Source organism: Anticarsia gemmatalis, chromosome 5, assembly GCF_050436995.1.
Source record: "Anticarsia gemmatalis isolate Benzon Research Colony breed Stoneville strain chromosome 5, ilAntGemm2 primary, whole genome shotgun sequence".
Taxonomy (NCBI): domain Eukaryota; kingdom Metazoa; phylum Arthropoda; class Insecta; order Lepidoptera; family Erebidae; genus Anticarsia; species Anticarsia gemmatalis.
Genome location: NC_134749.1, coordinates 12,680,167 through 12,708,056, shown reverse-complemented (window position 1 = coordinate 12,708,056; position 27,890 = coordinate 12,680,167). Strand labels below are relative to the sequence as shown.

Here is a 27,890-nt window from a genome sequence, read left to right as displayed (position 1 = left end):
AAAATAGACCAATCAATATACTTAACTAAAAGCTATTTAATGATTCTCAGACAAGTCTTAAAATAGATGAACTTTATAAACATAATTCAAAGCAAACATTCATTTGAGTATTCTTAGATCAGTTAAAATAGATTCACATTATGAAATGTTTACAAGAACGAATAATCAAACATGCTTGTGGAATTTCCGGAAGTAGAAGCATTTCCGGGAATGCACATGCGTTTCAACTAAGACATGAAATTTACGTCATTGAATACCGCAAAATTCTACCGATTTTGCGAGATTTCAATAATAAATATTCATATTTGGGTGCTATGTACCCCTTAGTTTATTGCAACAGGCAACTGCTATTTCGAATCCGAATTTCAGCAGAATATTAAGATCAAAATCGAATAATTCTCAAATACCTGGACAATCTGGTTAATTCGAAAAAGAGCCAAGTTGAAGCATCAATTTATATTTTCGTTTCATCACTTGTATTGTCATCAATGCCAAATTTATCATAATGAACTACCAGTACCAACTTTTAACGTGAGACCACGAAGATGCTTAACTCAAATATAATTAATACTACAGCCACCCATCTATGTAATGTCCACGCAAAAGGTTGCTTAACCCATTAATCGTTCACTGCCCCACGATTGCAACTGGCTGTAAGCATCTCAATTTATTTCTCATTTAGTTGCAAAGTCCATCGTAATAACAGCTTGGAATACCAAAGACATTGACAGGTATTGGCAAAGTTGCGGTATTACCGTAGTTGAGAACATTCAGTATCTAAGTAGTTAGTGGACGAACTTTCAGTGATATTTCGATGAGTTTAACTGTAAGAACTTGCGGTGGATTATGACTGAATTTTAGTTGAGATATCGATTTTGGAATTATGAAGTCGAGTTAGTTATATCTGTCTACCTTAGTAATCCGCAGATGAAATGGAGATTGTCACCAAATGTTCTGCGGCTGGATAACCATATCCAGCCGTGGTTGCAATCTGACTGAAACGTCTAAACTGAAGCAACTCAAAATCAGTTGTATGTTCATTTATTAATGATAAACATTCAAGTAAACACCAATTTCAAAAAGCCTATTGAAAAAATACGTGTAAAAACCTAAAACAAAATTTCCATCTTCAGCCTAACATTAAACTCCAAGAGCACAAAGTCCCACACCACTAACCCACTCCCACCCTTATGTGGCTTTATCCCTTAAGAATTCCACGAAAAAAGGGTACTTGTACATAAGCGATTTGCAGAATTAAATTAAACCCCGTACTTTGGTCAGACCGCTTCCCTTTTCGGCAATTAAAACGAGATCAGAGAAGCGTGTTTTATTTTTCTTTTTTTCCCTTTTTTTCGGTGCAAGTCTGTGGGAAAACGGTAATAAAGATAAATTATGGTTTTTAATTTTGTTTGTTTGTAGTTAATGACACGGGCTATGAGTGCTGCGATGTCTTTAAGAGACGCTTAATGATGGACTGAGGGAGAAAAAGATCGGGCCGATTTTAGATTTTAAAATGTCGTTATAGGCTAATGGTTTTGTGATTGTGGTCTTAAAAGGGGTTAGGATGTAAGATATAATGGAACTAGGTGTTATATGATAATTTTATTACGAAAAAGTAATATTTGCACGCTAAACGTCAATTTCAAAAAATAATTATCTATTACCTAAGATTTCATGAATATCATTTTCGTAATTTTTATTTTTATGTTGACGGAAAATGAAAATCCAATTTCGATAAAACTTTTATGTTCAATGCTTCAAGCTGTAGCTTATGTTTGACCCCAAGTCTTAAACTATCTCCAAGATAAATTTCACGAAAATCTTACACAGCAATTTAGCTGTAAAATCGTCGCATTCAGTCAGAATTTACCAATTTAGTATGGATGTGACCTATTTAAAAACACTTTGTCACCAAAGAATTTGCGAGAGTGATATTTTATCAAACGAGTAACGTAACAAAGGCTTGATGGCTCGGCGCGCGGTAATTCGCGAAATTTCTAAGTTTTTTCACACAAAAACAACATGACGCGAGGAAAATATTCATATACATCAACCTACATGGTTGGATATAAATGTACGTAGTGTTGTACTGTTTTATTATTACCGGGATTATAAAAACGTCAATATGATTATAGTAAAGGGTTGAAAAGATTTCAATTAATTGTATTTTAATTGATTGGTTGCTTAACGTGTCTCAATCTACACCTATCTAACTTCATATTGAAATAAAATGAAAATTTATTCAGCGTCCAGTATAATGGATTCCTTTTTTGTACTAATCTTGTTCCTTTAGTTAAAAATATAAAACGTAAAAAAAACGGGTAGCGCAACTCAAAAAATGTAAAGTTCCCAAAAATTTCAAGAACTTTAAAACATGATTTGATAAATGATAGGTTATCACAATTACATACTAATAATCACAACCCAACCCTTTTACACAGTAAAATCTTCAAAAATAATATCACCACTAAAGAATATATACAAAATATTGGTATTAAAGTGCGGAATATCCCGCATACCGTGTCGCGTCACTACGCCCCGGCATTCAAGACCGCGAGCATGACGCGCCGGTGTTTGGAAAATTCATATAAATATCACTCGCGACAGCGTACACAGGTATATGTAAAATATGTATATGTGCCTTATGTAAGTACGTTAATAATTTTATGCAATGTATTTTCTCTAAATGTTTTATTTTTTTGAAGGCGCTTCTCTCTTTATTTTTTTGCATTTATATCTCTAATTATAGAGTAAGCTTATATCTGAAACAAATAACAGTCACTAAAATGTTTGCCAATCTGCCTATTGGTACCGTCTTATCTCTGAAATCTGTGGACTATTTTAGTGGGACATATACTGGTAAGTAGTTGATGCTATGATTTTGTGTTACTTACTTTAGTGTAGTTCCTGCGGTACCCGCTAGAGGCACTGATCAGATTTTTATTCGAAAATATTCGAAAGCTAGCCGGTTACGATAGTCGAATCGAACTCCTGAAATATTCGTTACATACAATAGCCCAAATCAAACTTCAGTACATTTTCAACTCATACTTTTAAAACGTTACTACAAAACTGCGATGGATTTGGATTTGGGATTGCGTACATCCAGTTTTCGATACAGGATACGTACGCAAAGTTTGGTCGTGCAATCCTAAATATTTTTAGAAAAAGTGTCCATCGAACGAATATTGGAATATCTTCAAATCTTTTTTAGGGTTCCGTGTTTAAACAAGAAACCATTTGAAATTTTACGATACGTTCGTCTGTCACACCGCGGCTAGAAAAATATAGTTCCCAATCTTTGAAACTAAATTTTTAGATTTTTCACAGTAGTAACCAAAACGACTTCACATAAGAATTTTACATAAGAACGCGCACTTGACCAGCGTAGTGGACTCAAGGCCTAGCCCCTTCCTCATTCCAGGAGAAGACCCTTGCCCGGCAGTGGGATATTAATTAACTACTTTTTTAGAATTTGATAAGGCTTGGTACCTTAATTACAACAGTACAATTAGCCATGATGCAGATTATTAGTAACTTAACTAGCTAAGCATATCTTTATCTTAAATAATACTTGCTCTTTTGTCATTAAAGCTAATATAACGCTTAAGCCTGGACACAGCAAGTTCGACACCAATTATTCTAAAAAACTTTAAAAAGATATTTCCGAACAGAGACCATAAAACTACGCTTTAAAATCAACATTACCGAGAGAAATAATTGCAAAGAATTGTAAAGACATATAAAGTCCATTTATAGTAGAAAAGAGTTATTTGTCCAGCACTCAGAATCGAATGCATTGAGTGAACTCGTGAAACTACCGTCAAAGGAATAAAATGTACCATGCGCTAAACACATAAAACTAGCGCTGAATAACTGAAAATGTCGTTTCAATGTTTTACGTGGAAGGTTTTATTACTTAGGTACTTTGACTTTCTGTTTGCTGATTTCATTGAGTAAGTGGTAGGTAATATTTTGTTGCAACTTTTGAATATTTTCCATGTATCTAATGACTATTGAAAGTTTTACTGCCTTTGTAGCGCGAACGGAGTCGGAAGTGTTTGCGACTGCCGCGCTGAGGTATCGGGTACGAATAATGGGACTGACCAAAAATTTATTTCTGAGTTTTGATTAGAACAAACATTGACCGGATAATTGAACAAAAGAACGTAATTGAACTGAAGAGTGAATTTTCGATATTCATTTGTATGTTCTCAATACAAATGAATATTGAAAATTCACTCTTGAAATAACTCCTTGAAACTTCTCTAACGTGTATTGTATTAAGAAAAAAATATTCAGATACGCTTATTATAATTAAAATTTTACTTATTCATTTTAAGTCCTAAAACATACACTCTCAAAAACTATCGCGATTTTATAATAATAATATGTGATATGACTTCAAACACAGCTAGTAAAGTCCCATACACATTGTTATTACCATGCACATGTTTAATAACTCCGTGTTATTCTCATCATGTTGCAAGCACAATAAATAACATGTAACAAAGTGTAACATGTTCATTACGCCACCACAGCGGTTGCATCTTTATCTGACGGATTCACCCCATTAACCCGGTACTGTTAAGGTGGCGTATACATTAGAGCAATCACTAGAAACGTTGAGAAAGGTTGAGAGGAATGCGCGGATCTGTTTTAATAGTACCGCGGTGTTGCGGTATTTATTTAATAAGAAAACATTAACTGTTAAAAAAATATTAATATGTAAATATTACTTTCAATAAGTGCAGAGAAATTAATGGCCTAGCTTTGAGTCGCTATGGCCAATTTTGTGAGGAATATTCTAGAGACTCTAGAAATAGTAACTCAGCATGTAACACATATTGAGTATACTCAGTACCAAATATTGCTAATATTATTTAGTACTTTAGTGTTGACGTCAATATTCTTTCATTTGATTTTATCTATAAAGTACAAACAAGATGCGATAAAGCTCTACTCTCAAAGTTGCAAAATAATATAACAAGTTTAAGAAAAAAAAATGATTTGCAATCAAATCTCATATTTCAGTTTGCGTATAGTAATTATGTTTCGAACCAACTTGCTATTCTTTAACGAGCAGTTCCTCTAATGTATCCTCATCTTTACATGTACTTTGCACAATAAATCAAACCATCATCCATCTACGTACAAGTGCAGTGTGATTAAGACGGCGGAGTTTTATCGCGAACATCATTTATCTTTACACTTTTACTACTAGGTGTTAGTGTTAGTCTGGTACTAGACCACAGAGCAGATATAAAGTACTAGAGTCGCTTTGAAGATATAATTTAACCTTTTCTCGTCAGCCTTTAAAATACCAGTTTTCTCGGCCACCGCAAGGCCCAATGGCCACTATCGGCGCAAGACAGCTAGTTTTTAGGCTTACTTACAAGCACTAACCACAGCCTCAGATGTAAAAATACATGCTCAGCTATCGCAACAGCCTGGTTCTTCCCTAGATTATGAACAATGGTAACGTAATAAAGAGAGATATATCAACGCATACTAAGATATGCCTTACGCTGCCAAAGACTTCAAAGGTACACGGGCACAGGCGACTTTTGGGACGTCATAGGGCAGGAGCCCTAAGACGTCCAAAAGTCCCTAAGGTGGTTAGGTAAAGACTGTTTTGTTTGACCAAAACAGTCTTTACCTAACATGCCGTACAGGTAAATGGGCACTGAGTCTTAAAAGTTAATTGTAGCAAAGCACATTGATTGCTTATATAATGTTGAATGACAAGGCGCGATGACCACTCTATAGTCTTCATCTTCTCTGTGGTCTTAACTATGGCACTCAATGGTAATGTTAGGGTGAAATCACTTTGACCTCACCTGCTAGGTTTTTATGTCGTCGCATTAAAATGATGTTTCTTGTGAACCTTAGTAAATTTAACTTTAACGGGTGAAACTAACTTATGGTTATACTTAATACCAACTTATAGTTCTAGTGTGGAAATGGAATCAGGTCCGTGATTCTGCTGAGTAGAAAGGTTTCTTGTTATTTATTCAATGTATCATGAAAGTTAGTTAGGAATTGTAATGCTCTCTATTAATAATGTTTACTAGATTATTTTTGAGTAATTAAGTGAGTAAATAAATAAATAAATAGTAAAATCGGGACTAATAGGTTTATCTTGCCTTGAACTCCGAACATTAACTTAAGGGTTAACAGTGGCTTTTGGAAGTATTATTTTACGTTTAAGTTTAGTTTTATGATGATTTCATATAACTTTTACATACCTACATAATATAATTAGTTTACTACCATTATAATACAATCTTGCAATTAATGGTATCTGCATAACTTTTTTTTACAACTTTTTTATAAATTCTATACAAAAACTTACTTTCAAAGGATAATTAACTTCTACATAAAATGATTCACGATATCTCCCCTACATTTCTTACAGACATAAAGTGAACTGCCCTGCCGATTAAGGGTTAGAAAAAACCTCCCCCACTTAGGGGTGTGGTGTATCAATCGGCTTACTCACTGCGTTTCCTTGATTATAAACCACCCCCTAAACCATCCCCTAGATGACGTATGCAAATTCAACCGTCTTTTTTTATTGAGCGAAGTGTTTTGAGTCTGATGTCAATCTGAGTTAAGGAAATTGTGATGACTTTTTAAGAAAAGAAGCTTTGAATACGATGTGCTTAGTTTGTACTTTTTTAGGCATAGCAATTTCTAAATTCTCTTTTTTTTTGGTTACCAAAAGAGGAAAGAAAACATGCATCCAAAAACATTAACTGCACGTTTGGCGCAGTGGTTTAAGCGGTCACCTCGCCGCAACAACCGTAGCGCCGCGTGTGGTGGGTTCGAATCCCACCCGGGACAAATCTTTGTGTGATGAGCACGAGTATTTGTTCTGAGCCTGGATGTTAATTTATCTATATAAGTATGTATTTAGAAGTATATAAGTATGTTTATCAGTTATTTGGTTACCATAGTACAAGCTCTGCTTAGTTTGGAATCAAATGACCGTGTGTGAGTTGTTCCAAAATATTTATTTATTTATTTTATTTATTTTATCTGTGAAAAATCTTGTATACCAAATCAGTACCTTTTTGTCAAGAGCTTTTGGTAAAATTAAAAGTAAAACGTGTCCAATCTGCCCCTGGCCTGGAACGGTAGACTCAAAACCTAATTCAAGTAGCATTATGGTTTTTCTTAATACTAGTAAATAACATCGTTAAAAAATCATTATTAATATGTGCTGACTACAGCTTGAATACATAATTAAATTTTGAATGTAAAACAGCTTAAGAATAAAATAAAACCATATTTTTTACCCATTACTCTCTCAATGCACTAAGTGCACTTCCTCAAAAGAAAGAGGAGTTGGGTCTTGAGTTCACATAAACCTGTAAACCTAAAAAAAATTATACCTACAATAACCCAGCATGTATATCATACAAATATGTGTGTCATACAAGAATCGAAGCTTCCATATAAAGTTCAATGGCACATTCAATTACTCACCTCTCACGTTCACACATTAATCATTACTCCACTAACTCGTATTGTCGTCATCAATTCAATAACTAATTAACTTAAATGTACTGCGGCATTACCGGTAAATCATATACTAATATTAAATCTGTAGTATCATGAGAAAAGATTGCATGTCTGTATGTTTGTTTGTTTGGGAACTTTGTTATCCTTTTTTGGAAATAATTGCTCAAAAATTAACTATTTTCATCTCTGATCTGCAAGGCTATGATTGTCAATATTCAAGCTACAAATATCTACTATAAATAACATACATGTCATACATAATATCACGCATATTTTAACTGAAGGTGTAGGCAGAGGTGTATGAAATATTAAAAACGTAAATGCTAAAAAAAGTATAAATAATAAAATAAATATTATATTTCGAAATTTATTTTATGCAGTCTAAGTTCTCAGTAAGAATAGTATTCTTATTATTAATTTGAAACAATTTTAAATACCACTCGTAAAAATATGCCACATTTTTTTATGAACTTCATAATTAAATTCCCTTGGTTAAATTAATTACACCTTACATTCTACAGCCTATTTTTTTTTTTACCAAAACCTTAAATTATCAAATCCTACATCAAAATTGTTTGTAAATACAAGGAAACCCACGGTACAAGGCTAGTCAAACAAATGATAATATAATTCGTGTAAATCACGGAGGCGACGCGGCACCGGCCGTTACTCAATGTAATTGGCCGGACACAAAATTATGTAAATCATCTATTACTTATGCTCAATCTACATAAGTATGATTTGTTGTACTTAATACTAATGCGTAGTGTTAAAGTTCACATATTATTGTAATTACGATTAGTTTAAGATAGGTAATTTCTCCTGTAAACGTATTTTTGATAAATAGTCATATATGATATGAAGTTGCTAATGAGAACGCAGCAACAAATTCACAGCAAGTAACATGAAAAGTAACAAAAAAGTCAAAACCGATTGAGTCTTGTCATCTTATTCGCATCTACATCGAATAATGTTTAAACCACATTCCTTCAAGTAAATTCTTCTTATACAGTTAAAAGTTATAACTCAATACACAGACATTAGCGGCAAATTAACTCAAAAACTCACCCACGAGGTATCGAGCCGTGTACAGATTGTACAGCTATTAACAAAAACAAAATACCGCAAATTGTATAACAACTTAAACGTCCCTCTCTTAACAAAATTACGTAATTTCGACAACAATTTTCCTACAAAATCATGGAACTTTTGGCTAAACTTAATCTATACAAGGCAACAAGCTGTTGCGTAGAAAATTCAATTTATAAACAAGTTAGCATCTCGTTAAAATTCTTCCGATGTAATAAGGTGCTTTGGGAGGCATTTGTTGAATTTAGATCTTCGAGGTTCGAGAACATTCTTGTACAAGTCCCGCACGATAATAATGTTCCTGATTGCTTTTTGTACCGTTACTGTAGCTTTACTCTTTATTCTTACGTTATGGTGTTAGCCCGTGTTTCGCGTGTCAGTTAATAGACTTTGTTTTTCGAGGTGAGCCGGTAACGAGATTTTATTCTCACTTGTTTTGTCAGTTTATAATAAAAGAGTGCGATAAAAAGGTTTATTTCGTAAGCGATAAACTCGCTTTTAGGAGCCATCTTATTTATGCTTTTTTATTCAGGGGCAAAGGTCTCCACCCGAACGACGGATGGATTGGGCTTTGAGTCCACCACGCTAGCCAAGTGTACGTGAAAACTTTGCATGCCCTCAGGAAAAGGAATTTAAGATATAATATATTGTGTAAAATTTTGATCTGATTTAGAGCGTCGCCAGACTTCGCTTTAAATACAATGCTTCGCTTGCCGCTACGGTCATGAGCCGCGCTTTGTCGCCAGATACGTGAAATAAAATCAACCGGCTTTAGATGACCTGGTGCAAAACATAACCGAACAAACGAGATAGTAAAGATCTTATAATACAAGGTTTTTAGAAGGATTGGCGAAGGTATACCCGCATGAATTCAAAACGTAGCTGACTTATGAATCGGACATATTTTGCATATTTGCTACGACTACTTTTTTGACACATATATTATTATGTAGAATCATCAATTATTCTCGAGGTAAAAAGGATTGTAGGAAGTTAATTACAGTGTCTGCTTGGCGTCAGTCTGAGTTAGGCTTGGAGTATGCATATTAATACACTATTCCATCCCATCCGTTTACCTCCGTAGCGCAGTGGTTTAGGTCGCCACGCCGATACCACTATGTCAGGAGGTCGTGGCTTCGATTCCCACGATTCGGTCTGGTTGTGCTTTGTGTCCGTTGTTTGTATGTTTGTAAAAGTCCCCGCGACACAAAAGCAATTCTTAGTGCGGGAGTTGTCTTTTTTAAAAAGAAAAAAGTTTCCTATAAAACCAACAAATCACATTATTAGTTTTCAAATTACATCCCTAATAGACCATAACACATCGAAAACAGGTATAAAAACATGTTCAGTAGTAAATTACAATAGGTACAATCAAGCTCTATAATCATGTCCTCTACCATTATAGGGCAAAATTATACTTGTGAAAGCCTTACACCGTATAAGGAGGGAACTTTCTCCGTGTTACGGGAACTAATGGAATATGGACGTGTGTAATTATTTCTAATTTATTGATGTAGTGTTTATTGAGAGGAAGTTGAAGTTTTATAATTGAGTGTTTGACTGATCGTATAGGTGTAGTAATGATTTTTTTTATCATTTGATGATATAGCGTTGTGACTTTGATTCTCACTACATAACAACGATGAGCTACTTAATTTTAATTTGTATAAAGATCAAAGGCTCGATTTCCACGCAAATTGTGTTTTACAAATATTTATCTATTTATGTCATATTTTTTTGTCCTCTGTTTAAAAGTCATTCAGACAGTAAAAATATGCATTAAACGCAAAAAGAATTACAGGACCCCATCTATCTTCAACATACCAACTTATTTTTTCCCCTACATCCAGTAGCATGCTGTATCTAAATATAAAAATACGTAACTCTACCATTTAACGAAAAAACTGCAAGTAACAGAGGCAAATCTTCACCATCCCAAATTCAAAGTCTACCGGCAACCCAAACATCGATATAAGGTACTCCTAATTTGGTGTCCCACCATTGATTCATGCTCACATAATACATACAAACGAATACCTTAACTTCTGATGGTCAATCCAATCAATACTCTCTACGGGACAAAAAATATGGACTGCCCTTTGGTAATACTAGTGGGCCTATTCTAATATGAAGAGTCTTTACTCTCTCTACCGTAATTGTACAATGGGTTTGGTTAAGCAATGATACCGAGCCAAATGTGATGGTTTTTACTTGATAAATTGATAATTGAGAGAATAGTCTGAGTATAGTTTGCGCTAGCTAAGTTTGCATATAACAACAATACACTGCATATGCAAAAAGTGAATATAAAAAACGTAAGCAAGAAGTAAGGTCGGAAATACGAGTACGGCATTCGTTACTCGAATTCATCCGAATAGGAAGCTGTCCTATAATAAAAGGTAGACATCAGTCTATCTATTTTCATTAAGCATTTTTTGCGGGATTGTCTGACCAAACTTAAAAACATTTAATTAATTTATTTATTTCAGGAAATTTATTGCATACAGTTTACAAAAAATAAAGGATCTTACATAGCTAGGGTAATACTTCTACAATATTTGGGTAGAGCGCTGTTCTCCTACAGCCATACAATAAAGCCTGTGTAAAGAAGACACAGTCACGTTTACTATCAAGTATATTGTTATTAAAAACCAAAAAAATACACCAATCTTACAGACGCGTTACTATCGCTCGGCTATCACTCGGTCCATTCAAAGGCACCCTAAACAGTACTCCATTCACCCTAGCCAAAAACTTACAGTTTTTCACGAGCATTTCATTAGCGCAGCCACTTACACGGCCTAATTTATTTTTATTGTTAGAAGCATGTGTTTATTACCACTAAACCTACCCGTGAGATTTATTCTGACGGCCGCAACCTCAGGTATAAATAACCAAGTGCAATGGATAGAGGCTACACTCCTACAGTGTTAGAAAGACGTAAGTACTGGAATTTTTCTAAGGTTTTATGCCCTTTTTCCACCGAGCTTGTATGTGTTTTGAGTAGAGTTAGTTTCGGGAAGTAATTGATTGGTTTTCTTTTGTTTCGGTTTTATATTTGCTGTGATTGGATAAAAGTATTTATAGTTTATGTTTGTTTGAAATTAGTAGGATAGGAGTTGTAAAAATAAAAGTTGGTTTTATTCGCAATCGTTCGTAAAATTTTATCAATCATTTTCTTTAGGTTATTATTATGTTAGTTTTGGTTGGTTACCTCTAAGGGGAAATGTTATAATTGTATTTATGTATAACTAGCTGACCCGCGCAACTTCGTTTGCGTGTATCCCGCTACTTCGACAAATACAGTCAACGCACCAACACATATTGGATACTAATTTTCAATTCACAATAACTTCTCTTTCCCTTAACCGCGTTTAAAATATTAAAATGTTTTTTGGTTTCTGTGACTCTTCTTTGATCGCCCCCCCTATCAGTTTTTGGAAAAAATATTTAAGTAATGTACAGATTTTTTTTTGTCTTATATGTATAGATCAAAGTCGTAGTACCTACTTTTTAATATTATTTATTCCGCTGCCGCCGACGCGCTATTTATAGGGACGCTGCCCCCGCCGCCGCGGCCGGCCCGTACCGTGCCGCAATACTAATATCGTGATATCTCCTAAACTATATGTCTAAATAACACACTGTAAACTGCAAAAATAATCTAAATTAAATGCTCGTGATGATGAACTTACTTATTTTGATAAGGATATATGTATTATTGGTTATATCACCAGTTAAACATCACCCAACGAATTAAATGTTTTTTTAATACAGAAAAGTAGTTTTTGTGACTTAAATAAAAAAGCTGGATATATGTCATCGCGGACTTTTTTGTAGAACTAATAAAGACCAATGTTTTTGCTATACATCGTTCTTACTTGTATCCAACGGTATAAGCGGCGCACGCACAAATGCAATCTTCAATTAGATTTTTTTTCTGACTTCTTGGACATAAATCGCTATAACTCAGCTAATATAGTTTCAATGTATTTCAATTATATATAAAAACCTGTCGGAGAAAATACTCTTTCTATTAGTGAAAACCGCATCAAAATCCGTTGCGTAGTTTTAAAGTTTTATGCATACGAAGGGACTACAGACAAAATGGGCGACTTTGTTTTATACTATGTAGTGATTATAAGGTTGCTATGATGAATAGAAAAATATTATTCTGGATGTCTCTCCTTAAGCGTATAATAAGTTATTCTTGTGCGCCTAGTAAAGGCTACGGCCTACCAAACCTGCATACCTTTATAAAATGATATACAACTTTCTTGCTTATCTCTGAAATAACCAAACCTATTATATTTTAACTAAAGTTAGCTTTAGTAAATAGTAGTATTCCAATTCAACTAAGATACTTTTCACCACAAGAAATGGTCTTCAGATCAAACTATAGACATGATAGTATAAGTCAATAAACTATTACAAACATTGTCTTAACTATACATACAGTATCCACAGAACTAGATAATTATTCCTAACATCATAAGGTAACAATAACTGAAGTAAGGGATACCAATTAAACTTGAACTAACAATGTAAATGTAACCGACATTATAACCACAGAACATTCAAACATTACACCTTCAGAACAAGAATGACGTAACATCCAAATACCATAAGGTCGCTTATGATCTTATTCTACTAAAGGCACGTAATACTTAATGTAAAATTTTAGCCGCCTTATCACGAAACGTGGAATAAGCTTGGACTAGTTAAAACATGCTTTATCTCTTTCTATTATGTGTGAAATTACACTTGAATGAGAGAGACAGGACACGGATTAACTAAGCCAAGCTTAAGTCATGTTTAATAAGGTAGTTAATGTAAAATGTAAAGTGCTTTTGAAACGAATCTTGTACGCACTTTATAGAACACGCGTGTAGTCTCGTACTCTTCCAAAAATTAAATGTTCATTGTATGGTTGTAATTGTCACACTGAGACTTTAGGTAAAAGTCTCGCTAGGCGTATAGTTTGTGGCAATCTGGGCCAACATATTTATGTGAACTAATTAATATGATTTAATTAGTTATTATATTATCACGCCACATCTATGTATATTTTTACGTAAGCCTATCACTTTTCCAAACTCCGAGCTGTCACTGAAAATTGTCTTAAATATTTTTATTTAACACTAATAGCAATTGAACTTACGAACTCCAACAATACAGCTATTTCACATATAATTGTACCTAATAGTCTAATCATACAAAGTCTGAAAATGGTTTACACAAAATTATAAATCCGCAATTATTAGCTTTGCAAAAATCTGCCGCATACTGTATCCAGTCAGTCTTATACGAACATTTCCTAAACTCATTGTGGATTATTACGCTGACAACCGGACTCTAATGGTTACATTTATGTCACATAATCATGTGCTAATGTACCTCTTTAAGTAATTACATACTTGTCGTATTATTTCTAATTGAGCTTCGAGCTTATTCGTGTTTTAAAGCTATTTGGAGTATTTCGAAAGTGTTTGTGGAGAATTTCGGTGATATTTTAGATTTAAAAGGAGTTGTAGACTGTATTTGACTTTTTACGACATAGACCTTTCGATTAAGAGAGGGTAAATGTATATGAAGGACTGATTGTGTTCATGAAATTAACAAGTAAATACTATTTTAATAATATTATGTACACACACATACTGGTTTATAAGCTGTCCGAGATGCTCATTTTGTAATAAGCATCTCGGAGCTTAATAATAACATTAAAAAAACATTCCTCTTTTTCTCCCAAACAGCACTCCCAAAAATAATGTCGAGATAAAAATTTTGTATATAAAAAAGAAAATTACATACAAATTGCATACATATAACCACAATTTTCCGAAAAGCTCCGTCAATACCAAACAGTAGCGAAAAAAAGTTAAAACCTCTTCAGAATGGTAAAGGCGCATTCACACGCACGTGTAATCAGCACGCATTGTCGACTCGACCGCGTAAGGGCGCTTCACACGAGAGCACTTGAACATCTGTCGTACGGGCTTAGTTTAAACGGTAGGATGAAATACTTCGTATTGTTCTCAAGAAACGGTTTTAAGTTGCAATGTTGTACTTGAGAATGTTGATTGTTTTTGTGTTTTGTTTTTGTGTTGAGTGTTTTAATCTGGTGCTTGTAGTGTGTAGTGTCTTTAATGTGTAGTTCGTAACAATAGTTTTTTACTATTTTAATAAACTGACACAGGAATATATTTTCATTGTCCATTTGCAATCGTTCTCGACTGTTTATAATTGAGGTTCAAAAATTAAATGAGATTTCCCGACTCGAGTCTATATTGACAATGTTCGATAGGAAAGGGTTGTTGTGTCAGGTAAAACTTAAGTATTTCACTATAGTATCCTAGTAGCGACTTGAATTATAGAATAACGAGTTTTTCTCAAACTAGAATATAATAATTATTAAATAATTCTAACTCATTACTGTCCTACTGCAGGACGAAGGTCTCCCAGGGCTAGAGTTTGAGTTCAATGCTCGAGCCGAGTGCAGGTTGGCAACTTTTCTTGCTTCAAGAACCGTGTTAAGAATCTCTAAACTATGAAACTCTCGTATATAAACATAAAAAAACAACGAATCCCTTAATAATGACTAGTAAAATGAATATTCAAAACAACATCATACCTAAAATGAAGTGATTACTCATGCTCTGTTTACACACTCCGGCGCCTATGTGTCGAGTACTCGCCATACTGGAGCGGAAGTCACAGACAGTACAGTCATACGGACAAACAAAACGAAACACGTTCAAAATACACACGTTGGTTTTACACAGATCTAGTAAACTGCGGAGGTGGCTTGTTCAATTAAAAGCACGCTCAATGTGCATTTTGATAACTTTCGTTTGCAACTGCAAACATTTTATTTAGGCCCTGCAAACGCTCGTAAACATGAACGAAGGTTTCTTTAAGTGCATGTCATGTAAAGGTTCTCGTATTAAATATTGGGTTTAAACATTTTAATGCGAACACAAGTTTTAAACTATATCATTGAGTTTATATTACAAGATTTTGGAATAAGTTTTAGCAATAATTATGGGATTTCAGCAGCATCTATAATATATTTTTATCACAGTATTCTTGTTTTATGTTAAATTGTGTATATTTATCAAGAACTGATAAATTAGCAGCTTAGTTACTACACTGATCAGTTTTCATGTCCACTTACGTGTTATAAAGCTTAACATAACACCTTACCTTTAAATATCCATACAAAATTACTTTAAATACCGTGTCCAGTACTTCTACGATCCTCTCCAGAGATCGTGTGAATTAACCTCGTTTGTGCGACGGTTCCGTATAAGGCGAGTGGAAAGCGCACTTGCCTTATTAAACGGAGCACAATGGACGTCTAATGTATGTACAAAAATATACAAAAGATGGTCGGTTCATTCGAAATCATCTAATTTGATACGCGAGACATAAGTGGTTACGCCAAAATAAAGGTTGCAACAAATGTGCACGGAGTCTTGAAGCACTAAGATTATCTATAATTACAAGTAAATATAAATTTAATAGAATAATTACTTTTCGACTTTGCTCAAAAGGAAATAAAAAAGCTTAGATATAAAGAGAACTCAAACTTTAAATTAATGATTAAAACTTAAATGTGGACCTACGACAACTAATAAGCCGACCAATCTTATTTTTCACTCTTAATTATGTCTTTTATTAGAAGAAACGATTCTCCCAACCCGGCGATTTTAAGGACACTCTTCAATATTTCAATAACCACAACAAATAACAAATAAACAAAAGCACAAACACATCTTAATCCACTTTCATCCCTCGCGAATCGCGTGCATCTCGTATTATGTCGGCATCACGACATCTAGCGGCAAATGAGACGAACTCTAATCGAATTACGCTCCCCTTACCGAATAGTTTCGTGTTGCCACAATGCACAAAAGCTAGATTGAAAATTGATGTGTCTTCTTTGAAAAGTTTCCTTTCAAAGTATTTTAGACCTTAGTATTTGAAGTTAAGGTTAAGTTTGCAGTAGCGCTTTCGTGGTGCTGATATTTTTATTTTCTTTTAAAATCCTATCAAGATATAATCAGATTTTGAAAGATACATGACAACGGATTGCGCTTTTAAATGAATTTGCTTTCAATTATTTAGTTAACTATTAATATAAAGAAAACAATGTATAAAACGTCCTTAGTTAAGTTTCGCGCAAGAAGCTACTGAATTTATTTATGGGTTCTGACACACAGTGTCTAACCTGGATTAACACATAGGTACGTACCCGGTACCCTGGCAAATCTTTCTGCGGCTGTCAAAGTCGTGGGCATAAACTAGTTTTGAAATGAGACATCAATCTCTTATTGATAAATGTTTGTGCAAACATTACTTTTACATCATACAACAAGGTAATCACATCAGAATTGAATATTATAATTATATGCATTTCGCCTTGCCAAATTGGCGACACCAGCAGTAGATATTGCTGAGTTCCTATTAATGCCTCTGTTATACTATGTGGATGTTCGAAATCTTTTTATACATATTTAGCAAAGCTAACCAAATGTATTAGAGTGTTGTAAATAAACTAACATTATTTAAAGTTTGAAGGAAAACGTGATCGAACCTTGCCTCTCCGAGATTTATTAAAAAAAGTGCTTGATACCATTTCGCTTACGTGAACAAAGTACCCATGATGAAAGAGGGCCTGAGTTTAGCCCCTCTCTCATAACAAAATCCCACGCCCTACAATATAACATACAATAGGACAATAAAGGGTTAAAATTACATCTACAACTCAAAAAATCGTCATAAAAAATTAAAAGCATATTTTATTTAACGAAACTTTTTGAAAAATATTTGTTCTTTTTAACTTCATTTATCTCCCGCCCTCATCTGCATACTGAAAAGCGCACGAAAAAATCGCAAATGCCCTCGCATCGCTTTCAGGGCTTTATAGTGTATCGTAAAAGTGCGATGTGCCACCCCTGAAAAGCACGGCAGCGCTTTACAGCGTCCACATGACAGCATGCCACTAGATTTATGAAAGGGCTGTCGCTTGCATTCACGGGAAATTTAAAATGCCAACTTTTATTGTTTTCAAGGCATTCATTAGGTAGAAATATGTGGGAAAAAGTGCATGTGAAAATGCGATCATATTTTACTGACGTTTTTTGTAAAACTCTGCGTGAGGTGTGGGTGAATTTTTGGTTGAAAAAAATAATAATTTTATGGCAATCTGTAGACACCAATAATACATATGAACGAATTAATTTGAAACTGGCTTAGTGTCCTTTAGTTTTACAAAGACAATATTAACAAGTAGTTTCAAAATCTCCGCTTTATTTTTTACAGCAAACTTTCATTAAAAAATATCCAAATGAAACAGTACTAACATACCTTACTCCATATCTGACAAACAATACTATAACAGTAACTCATAACACAAACACCTTAATCACCTAAGTATTAACAGATTACTCTTATATACCGAACCTAACAAAAAAGTTTTTCGGCGACGAAACGAAAATACCAATTGATTTCGCGTGAGTTATCGCGCAGCCCTGATTTATAACGTTCAGGCACAACCCTGCGCTCGGTCCGTTTTGATATATGTGCTAGGGTTGCTACTCAGAAATAGTTTTAGTGCACGCTTTATTTATTTTATAGGTTTTAAGTGACGTTTACGACAATGCATGGTGTAAGAGCATGGGTTCTTAGAAACAGTGTTAATTTTACTCCTTATGATGAAGATTTTGAACTACTGTTTCTTTCAAGTACAATGTTAGTGACATCTTAACAACTTGAATATTACTTAAACTGTTCCAAAATTATATTTGCTCCTATCGGTAACCAGTTGGCTTATATTATTTAACAATTGATATGATTACAGTATTTCAGCTGAAAATTTATCAATTTACCGTCGTTTCCTGGTACCTTTTCATTATGAAAACGCAACTTTCATTTCCACAAATCTGGGGGCACGGAAGTGCCCCCGCAAGTCGAGCAAAAAAAAAGCGGCACGGCCGTAACATCCTTTTCTCGAAGCAATTCGGGCTATTTTTGACACCCCTATAATTTCGTTGTGGATAAAACAAGAAGCCTGAATTTTCAGCAAATAATCAGTCATTGTATAAACACGGTATATTTAAAATTTCAGTCAATTTGAACCTGTAGTTTAGGAATGACAACTTGTTAAAATTTTGAATTTTGTCACTCACTGATTCACTGACTCACTGACTCACCGATCATCAAAAGTCTAAGGTACTTCTAGCAGACTTAGAAGCTTAAAATTTAGAATACAAATAGAGTTTAGTGTTTTAATCATGGGAAAAATTCAATATTTTCTAATTTCGGTCTAGTTTTCTAAATACACCAACTGCAACAATAACTTTGTAATCTCATATAAATGTATAAACTTACAAGGTTACATTTGCAGTTGATGAAATCAAAATCAAAATCAAATCATTTATTCATTTAAGTCAAGTGCTGATGAATGAATGAATTATTATTACTGTAGAAAATAAAATAAATAGGTGTAAATAGGTACCTACTATATGAGGCATAACGGGAGGGGGTATAGGGTGGGTAAGGGTGTTCAGCCCATGAAACTGAACAACATTCCCAAAGGAAAATTTGTTGAATTATGAAAAAAAAACGTCTTTCCATACAAATTGGACTTATGTTCGCTCTACAAAAAGAAGTGAGATGCCATCAAAAACATTCTGTAAAAACCCTCAAGTCTCGCCGTAAAAAGTTGTGAGATCAATATAATACCAAGTCGATTAATCTATTTAGTCTCTACTTAAAGGACCTTCTGTCTTAAGTTATTACGTATGTTATTATCATGCCAATTAAAAAAAAATACCTTTAAAACAAATAGATCGACTTGGTCATCGCAAGAAAACACAAATTCGCCATTAACATTTCAGAAGCATTAACTAATCAAATCATGCGATGACCAGGTCGGTCTATTTGTTTTAGAGGTATTTTTTTTTTAATTGGCATGATAATAACATACGTAATAACTTAAGACAGAAGGTCCTTTAAGTAGAGACTAAATAGATTAATCGACTTGGTATTATATTGATCTCACAACTTTTTACGGCGAGACTTGAGGGTTTTTACAGAATGTTTTTGATGGCATTAATATTTTATCGAACTGTTTTTACATACACCTGTACATTACAGCAAAATGAAGGTTTATTCAAATGTGTGTGTCTTAATCGAACCCGCAACTCACATCTCACTCAGAACAGTAATATATTGCATCGCTCTGGACATCTCGTACTCACTTGAAATATGAGCTGGGAAGTTATACTCATATTTCTTTCACTGTCATTCAAACAAAAAGATTTTATATTGTAGAAAGAGCAATATATACGAGTATTTCCCCAGTTACATAAAACGAAGTGCCTTTGCGATCCGAACTGTAATGAACTGTGCAAGGACTCGAGTTCCCGGGTCGGGTAAAGTTGTCGGGTTTTTTTAATAACTATTAGAATATTCTTGTTCTTAAATCGAAGTATTAAGACATACGCAGATAAGAACGGCGATGTCTTGTAAAATAAGTGCGTAGTACTCATAACCAGCGGTCCTGTATGACAAGATGTATAGATGTGAATGAGGCGTTCTTTGGTCTCTGAATGTCCCAATGAAAAAAAAGCGTGATATTGTGTATTTATGTATATACTTACTCGAAGTTTGGGAACGTGCCCGGTATATATTACGGTGATAGATTTGGCCCTTTTTACACGGGACTAATATTGTAAATACAGAATCGTCGGTGTATTTTAAACAACTTTGATTGACATAACATGTTTGTGTTGCAAATAGAAATAAATCCGATTTTACAAAATAAATACCATAATATGTGTTTTATTTGAAATGTCATAATGATTCTCCATAAAATGTTAGTGGTGAGGCAACCACCTCAACCACCGCACCACATGCTGTAACCACAATTCGATTAATTAGTATTTAAATTAACTAGCTTTAACCGCGACTCGGTTTTACGAAATTACGACTTTCATGCCTGTAAAAAACTAGATGCACAACGGTATCTTCAGTTTTCTTGAAGTATTCCTCTTTCAGCACAAATTCTTCCAGCGGATTAGTTATAGAAACAAGGCATAGTTGAAGTACGTTAACCATAGTTGATAGGATAATAACTGAAACTGGAATACTTTCTATCCCAAAGTCTTTCCACCAATTTTTGCATACACATTAGTATGCTTTAGACAATACTACAGATAATGCTAAACACCCGAGCAATAACGTATCTTACAACCGAATTGATAACCTAAGCATGAGTACCTATCAGTTAGCTCAAGAAAAGGAAAAATTCGCCTATATTTTCTTATACGCTTGCTATATCATATTTAATTTTCTTTAGTCTTATTCTTTTGCGTACACTCTCAACATAAACATAATTTCTCAATATTAAAACAAACCGCACCAACACCCCCTACACGAACAAACAAAAAGCCCCCTTTAATCTACCGCGTCAATCCCCTACCACGACACTTGGACACAAACCATAGCGACGATAGTGTCGGTGTCGTCTGTCGTTCGTCACGTGATGTCGATGACATGTCACACGAGATAGTGGTGAGGACAATTGGTATGGGTTGTGGGAGGGAATGTGTGAGTTTTTGAAGTAAAGGGAATCATAGGGCAAGCCGGCAGTTAGCTTGGTTGTAACTCTCTGAAAGAAATAGTAGTTAATGGGTCTTGATAGTAACTTACTGATAGCAAAAAACTATAATTTTCATATGTTAGCTGAACGAGATGTTGTTAGACCTATGTATATGCAATAGTAAGATATTTATGAGTTTCACAAGTATCTATTTTATTTTATTTGGCGTTGCTTTCACATTTCTAGAAGACTGGTTTTTGTAATATAATTATTCTGTTGTCTGTCTATACATCAAAATAAACCTAGGAGCTTCAATATTTTTGCTTGTCTCATGGTCATGTATTTATTTGATGCACTTTAAAAAGAAATTTCTATATCAGTACATTGCAGACCGTTGTATTTAATTTCTATAATGTCATCCATGCTGATTCCGTTTTTGCCAAACACAAGATCACACTTCGAAAATCTACATTCAAACCAAAAAACCTCCCTTCAACAAAAACCACATAAATATATTCACCTCAAACAGAAGCACCGGAAAGGAAATGATTAACGAGGCGGCGGTCCTCTCGACTATACTTCAGAAACAACTTGATACTATTGATTGAGCACAAAGACACTCGCTATCATAACCCTTTGCTACAGAACACTATTGTTTCTTTTGTCTTGCTTTATCTTTGCTATATAGTATACGTCTATACATTCTATATACACTGCCTTCTGTGTGTGGAGAGAGAGTGGAGCCGCCACCACCACCACATGTGACGAATAGCCAGAAAAAGAGAGATACACTGCCTCTGTGAGGCGGTCGGTAGTGTATGCGACTGCCGGGTTCGAACCCTGGGACGAGCCAAAGTATTTTATGAGTTTTTTGTTAAAAAATTCTCCAAGATTGGCCGGAGTCAGGAAGTTTGTAATCCTCCGTGCCTCGGAGAGCACGTAATGCCGTCGGTCTTGCGTCGTATTTCCAGCTAAACATAGGATTTCTAAGAAGGTTTGAAGACAGGCAGGCGGCTAGTTGTGAAAACATCAGCCTAATCCCCTTTACGGCATGCTTTTTAGAGAAAACATTTTGTACTGACCCGACGGAACATAGGATAAGCACAAAAAAGAGAGCAATCGCGGGCATTACCTAGTGTTACTAAATCGTCAAAGCAAAAAAGCCACATCTATATCAATAATCTATAAATCTCTATAACATATTAAGCTAGACGATATGTGATTTATTCGACAGTGCGACGCCCCGCGGCGCTGCCTGGGCGGTCTTTACTTCGTCATTTACCACGCTGTACTACCATGTAATTAGAACGTTCTCGTTACTTTTATATACCTATTATTATTACATCATTTTTACTATATTATTATGAAAAAGTAGGTTAAGGAAAGTATCATCTTTAAAGGACAGTTCTGAGCTCCCATTTACAGAAAGTCGTTTTAAGAACAGTTTTCAAAGCGTTAAAACAAAGGTGAAGATGGCAAGACGAACTTGACTCAAGGAAATACTGGCGGATGCTAGCCCAGTATGCGTACTACACATCTCAGTTGACAACTAGTGTACGTCAAATTGATGTTCGCTATTCAGTACATCGCTGATTTGACGTAGCGTGTCAGTCACTAAAATCTAAGGGTGAAAAGAATGTACAGCATAGTGGCTTTCAAATAGTTGTCAACTGAGATATGTGATAGCCACCCAGGACAGAAACATGTAAAATATTATAGAAATACCTATGCCTATGTAGTTGAACACTAGCTCGTTAAATTGGTTCATACTTATTTGCAACAAGCAGATTTATAAGACTCCTTATTTTATAACATTTATGTGAAACATAACGAACAGTTGTAAGCAGCGATAACTTTGCAGCCATTACTTTACGTATTATGGTAGTTAATATTTTATAATGCACATAAACTGTAAACGATCTCGTTAAATCTAGGAATCACTAATGGAGGGAAAATTCCGTGAATTGTAATTGATATTTTACCGTTATAATTATGAGGATGTTGGAGAAGCCCGTGGCTTAGTAACGACAGCCCGCGGGTCAATCTCTCAGGTTAAGTTGTGCTTGCCAAGGATAGGCAACAGATGGGTGACACATAAGCCCCTCCGTATATCGGAAGACACGCCCTATTGTGGGTTCCAGCTGCAATTTTCAAATGAGCAGTTGATGACGTAAACCGCGAATTAAGTCATTTTAAGAAAGTAGGCATTATTAAGAATTAAAAGTTAGAGAGCTTCCTTGTGTAATCATCCCCGAAGAAAGATAGATTCCAGGTCTCATAAGTTCTTCAGATCAGAGAAGTCATACGTTATTTCTTTTCTTACAAAAAATATTCCTTTTTTCAGTGCTGGGTTAACCTTGCCTACTAAAAAAGTCACTAAAGAAAAAATATCTATGCATATATAGGTACACAGTACCCGAAGTCTGGTACAAAGGGTGGCTTATCTGCTCAACCTTCGGTCCTTTGACCCATTGATCGCGCGAGGTAGTCGATAGAATTGATGACTTCCGCACCCGAGTCGCCGATCCTTGCAGTTTCTGTAGCTGCCAGGAGGTTTAGGTAGGTGAAGTATTATTACCACATTTTTATAAGTATCAGAATTATCAAGAATTCGGTCTGAAGTTGGCTATCTTTTTTATATAATTTGTAAATTGTAATATGACAAGACCGGACAAGCTCGTTATTGAATATTGTTTAGTCAATAAAGTCATCATAACTAAATCAGGAAGATGTCATAATATGTATATTCTTCAGAGCGATCAATTTCCTAAAATTCGCTTCTAAAAGGTTCCTGATAAACAAAACCATTTTTCCAAAACATATGTATATAATATCTGAAAATGCTTTTTACAGCCGCCCTTAACCTATCTAAAACACACGCATAAGCAACAAAATACCTTCCCGAATCATTTCCTAATACAAACCATACATACCCTTACAAATCTAATTTACATCGCAATTTCAGCCCACAAACCTTTACATAAACATTATCCATACCTGATTACAACCTTGAACTTCCATCAAGAGGTATACCTCAAAAAACTTTATGATCCAAATATGAAAACGGAACACGTCCACAATAAGATTTTATATCGTTATACGAAACCCTTGGTAAACGCTCTGGATGCCGGTAGCAATTTTATAGGAGTGAAACCGTAAAGCCCAAACACTTAGAGGCGGCTGTTATCTACCCATCTACCATATTGTGCGTTTCGGCGGCTTGTTACGATCTGCAGGGATCCACGGACTTATATTTTGGACGGTACTGTTTGATCACGAAAATGAAATTTATGTAGTCACCTTTATCTTACTGAGGTGATGTGGTTTAGAATTTAAGAATCGAAATAATTTTATGACTGTCAGATATCCTAATTGCCTAAATAAATAGTAATTATAGTTTAAAACAAAATCGATATTTCATTAAGTACAAAACTTCGCTTTACACCGATATCAGAAATGGCTCCAATTGTTGAAATTATTGGTACACGCAGCTTGATATTCATTTATCATCTACCAAGAATAAATTGCCTTACAACCTAACATGTCAAAAAGGTATAGCATAATTTACCATCCTGATATTTAGCACCAAAACATGCAATTAAACCGCGTAACATTCTGTATATTTCTCAGCAAAATCTTGCGAACTAACCGCAACAGAGCCGTCATGTTCACCGCTCCGTACATTCCACCTGATGCTTTCCCTGCAATAAAATTTGCATAACTACGCTCCTTGGCACCGTAGCATCGTCTTATTAAATTTCCAACCCCTCGAAAAGTCATTAATGGTTTGTATTTAACCACCTAACCGTGTTATCTTGTCATAAATCATAAGGTACCGTGTAATACCGTGCGTGGCTGGCTATGACTTTTATTGCTCTCTCAAGAAGCCCGTAATCCCACGATCTCAAGATCCGCGCAACTCCGGATTAAGGCTAATCTTTTGTTTATACGTATACTTTTTCTCAGGAAATATTGTGTTATTAATGGCACTAATTCGTCGACGTGTATTCTTTGTAATTTTCGTTTGTTTTTGTTTGTTTTTTTGAGAATATGGATTGTGGTCCATAATTTCCTTTTTTTTGTGCGTGTTGATAAGACTAATAGGATAAAATACTAGTAATATTTATAACACAAACCGACACTAATTAATTTTGTAATATCAATGATTATGTCAAACTAATGGATCTCCATTAAATTGAAATTAAAATTATTATCCAATAAATGTATCAAAACAGCAAATGGTTTATTTTAACAACAATCAAGTCTGCAATATCGTCATGCTAATAAATATATTGGAAAGCAAACAACATTCAATATTCATTTGAAATTGTTAAATCTGTTCAAATCATTGACATGTGATTGCGTGTGTCATGGACAGTTATGGACATCAAACAGAGCCCGATAACAAACAGCCAGACATCATTTAATATCGTATTACCGAACAATATTGCCATTCATTACCACACGTTTGTTTCAACATGTCGTCTATTATACTCCTACAATGTATTGCAACTATAATAGTGTGTACCTCCGCGGCCACAGTCACTTGGCTTCCGAACTCAAGCTTCAAGTTACCGGAGAATTACAAAGACGGGAAACTTCCTTGTTCGAAACAAACTCTAGTGTTTCCAGAACTAGTGGTCGGTTCTATAAGTATTGCTGACACGGAACTTACCGAGATGATCTTGCCGGAGGAAGGTGAATTGATACTGGATGATATACTGACCCTAGGCGCAGACCCTGCTGAGAAGAATTGCACAGATGGAAACGCTTACTACATCGACAAAACGTCCTCATCCTGGAATCAAGCAGGTGTCTGGTACTCTCCAAGTTTTAGTGAAGCTACACCTGATTCTGACAGGGTTCCTTGTTTCAACGATATCGTGAAATTCCCTTCGGATGCGAGGATCACTGTGACTTTACCAAAGGAGACTCAGTACGTGAAATCTCTCTATATTGGAGATGAAAGTTTTACTACAGAGCAGTTCAGACAACGTATATTACAGCAATCAGAGCAAAGACAACAGTTCGTGCTCAACGAGTTTTCAACAACAGGACTGGAAATCGGGAAACATATGACTTGTACGGATTTCGGATGCCCATGTCAAGTAGTGCCGATGAAGATTGATTGTTCTTCGAAGTTTTGCCCTAAACCCACCTGCGTCGATCCAATCAAACCTTTGGGTTTTTGCTGTGAAATATGCGGAGGCTCTATACTATTTGATGCTGATAAAGGCTTCGATATGTTGTCGTTCAGTGAATTTGTTGCTAAGTATACTAAAGACAGTGCTCAGTTTCACATAGGGTTTGCTGCAGAAATACCAATTAGAAGAATCCAACTAGTGGTTGTCGATAAAAGTGAATATGACGGTTCTAGCGCGGAGATCATTAATTCTATCAACTATAATATGCTTGATCATTGGTACAAAGGTCCGAAGCTTGCGTCTATCAGTGGCAGTCCTATCTCCAGAGCTGGTTTGGGTGTCAAAATCTTTGTATCAATGTTCTTCGCAGTAGCATTATCTTTGATTGCTTTATACGTGTATTATTACAAGGTCCCTGAAGTAAGGATTCCAGGTATGTCCAGGGTTGTCGGTGGAAGTATGTTCTCTAGGTTCCAGAACAGATCTGACAGTATAGTCAGTTTGACCAGAAGGGATTCTGTGGTCAGTACGGCTAGAGGCCCGACTGCGTTTAGAAATCCCTTGTATGACTCTAAAAGGGGGCGGGTACAGGTCGAAGAGACTGTTGTTGAAGATTGATAATATTTGATATCGATGATTTTTATTATGAGTAATGAAATTATATATTTTAGGCCAAATTGTTGTTGTTTTATTTCGCATATCTATTGGAAAGTAAATATTGGTTTGGATTTCAAATATCGAGTACATACGCAATAATATTTTTTACGAATTTCATACACACCAATAGGCCTGATGTTATTGACTTTTAGACTACAACTATTTGTTTAAGTAAACAAAATTACAGAATTCAAATCCGATAAAATAATATTTTTATTTTTCCTTGTTATTTTTAATGAAGTATATTAAAACATTTGATTACGAAAATATCATCTACCTCCATTTATCCCCGTTAAATAAAAAATTTGGGTCAACGGGGAATAGTGAACAAAACGTTCAATATTCCCTATCCAACGGGGAAAAGTGGAATAAGCCTAACCCCCTTATTAAATACATTCTTATGACATTATTTTAAACGCCTCCAGCCCCTCCGTTACATAGAGGTACATCAAAATTTATCGATTCAAATTAAACTAACATTCTTATTATTACTTTACTCATTTGTAATTTGTTTCTAAGTCCCCCTTCAACAAAATACGATTTAAATTGAAATAATAGTACCCCTGAGAACTATAACAGCCCTTTACAAAATATACTTAACTCTTTGATGGTAAATTCACCCTTATTTGAATAGCGTTCTGGATAAAAATGGTTTGAATTGTTAAAACACATATTCACACTTCTGACGAGGAAGTATCATTATTGTAAAATGGAAAATAAGAAGCTCAAATTAAGTTTTTAATATAACAATGTTTAATAAACGTATTAGTACGGCATTGTTATTGTATTATCATAAAAACAAGGCTTGTTTTATTCAGGTTTAATTATTACATAATTAAACGAGATGACAAAACTTTGCATAC

The 27,890-nt window shown here is 34.8% G+C and overlaps 2 protein-coding genes across 3 annotated transcripts in view; both read left to right on the top strand.

Moving 5' to 3' along the window:
• Ifrd1 (Interferon-related developmental regulator 1) overlaps nt 1–27,890 on the top strand; it is a 255,557-nt gene that overhangs the window by 144,841 nt on the left and 82,826 nt on the right. The gene's annotated exons all lie outside the window — the stretch shown is intronic.
• Nucleotides 25,699–27,035, top strand: Amnionless (amnion associated transmembrane protein). The gene has a single exon (XM_076115065.1). It carries the CDS (start codon nt 25,705–25,707, stop codon nt 26,986–26,988), a length of 1,284 nt encoding a protein of 427 aa, XP_075971180.1. The 5' UTR covers nt 25,699–25,704; the 3' UTR covers nt 26,989–27,035.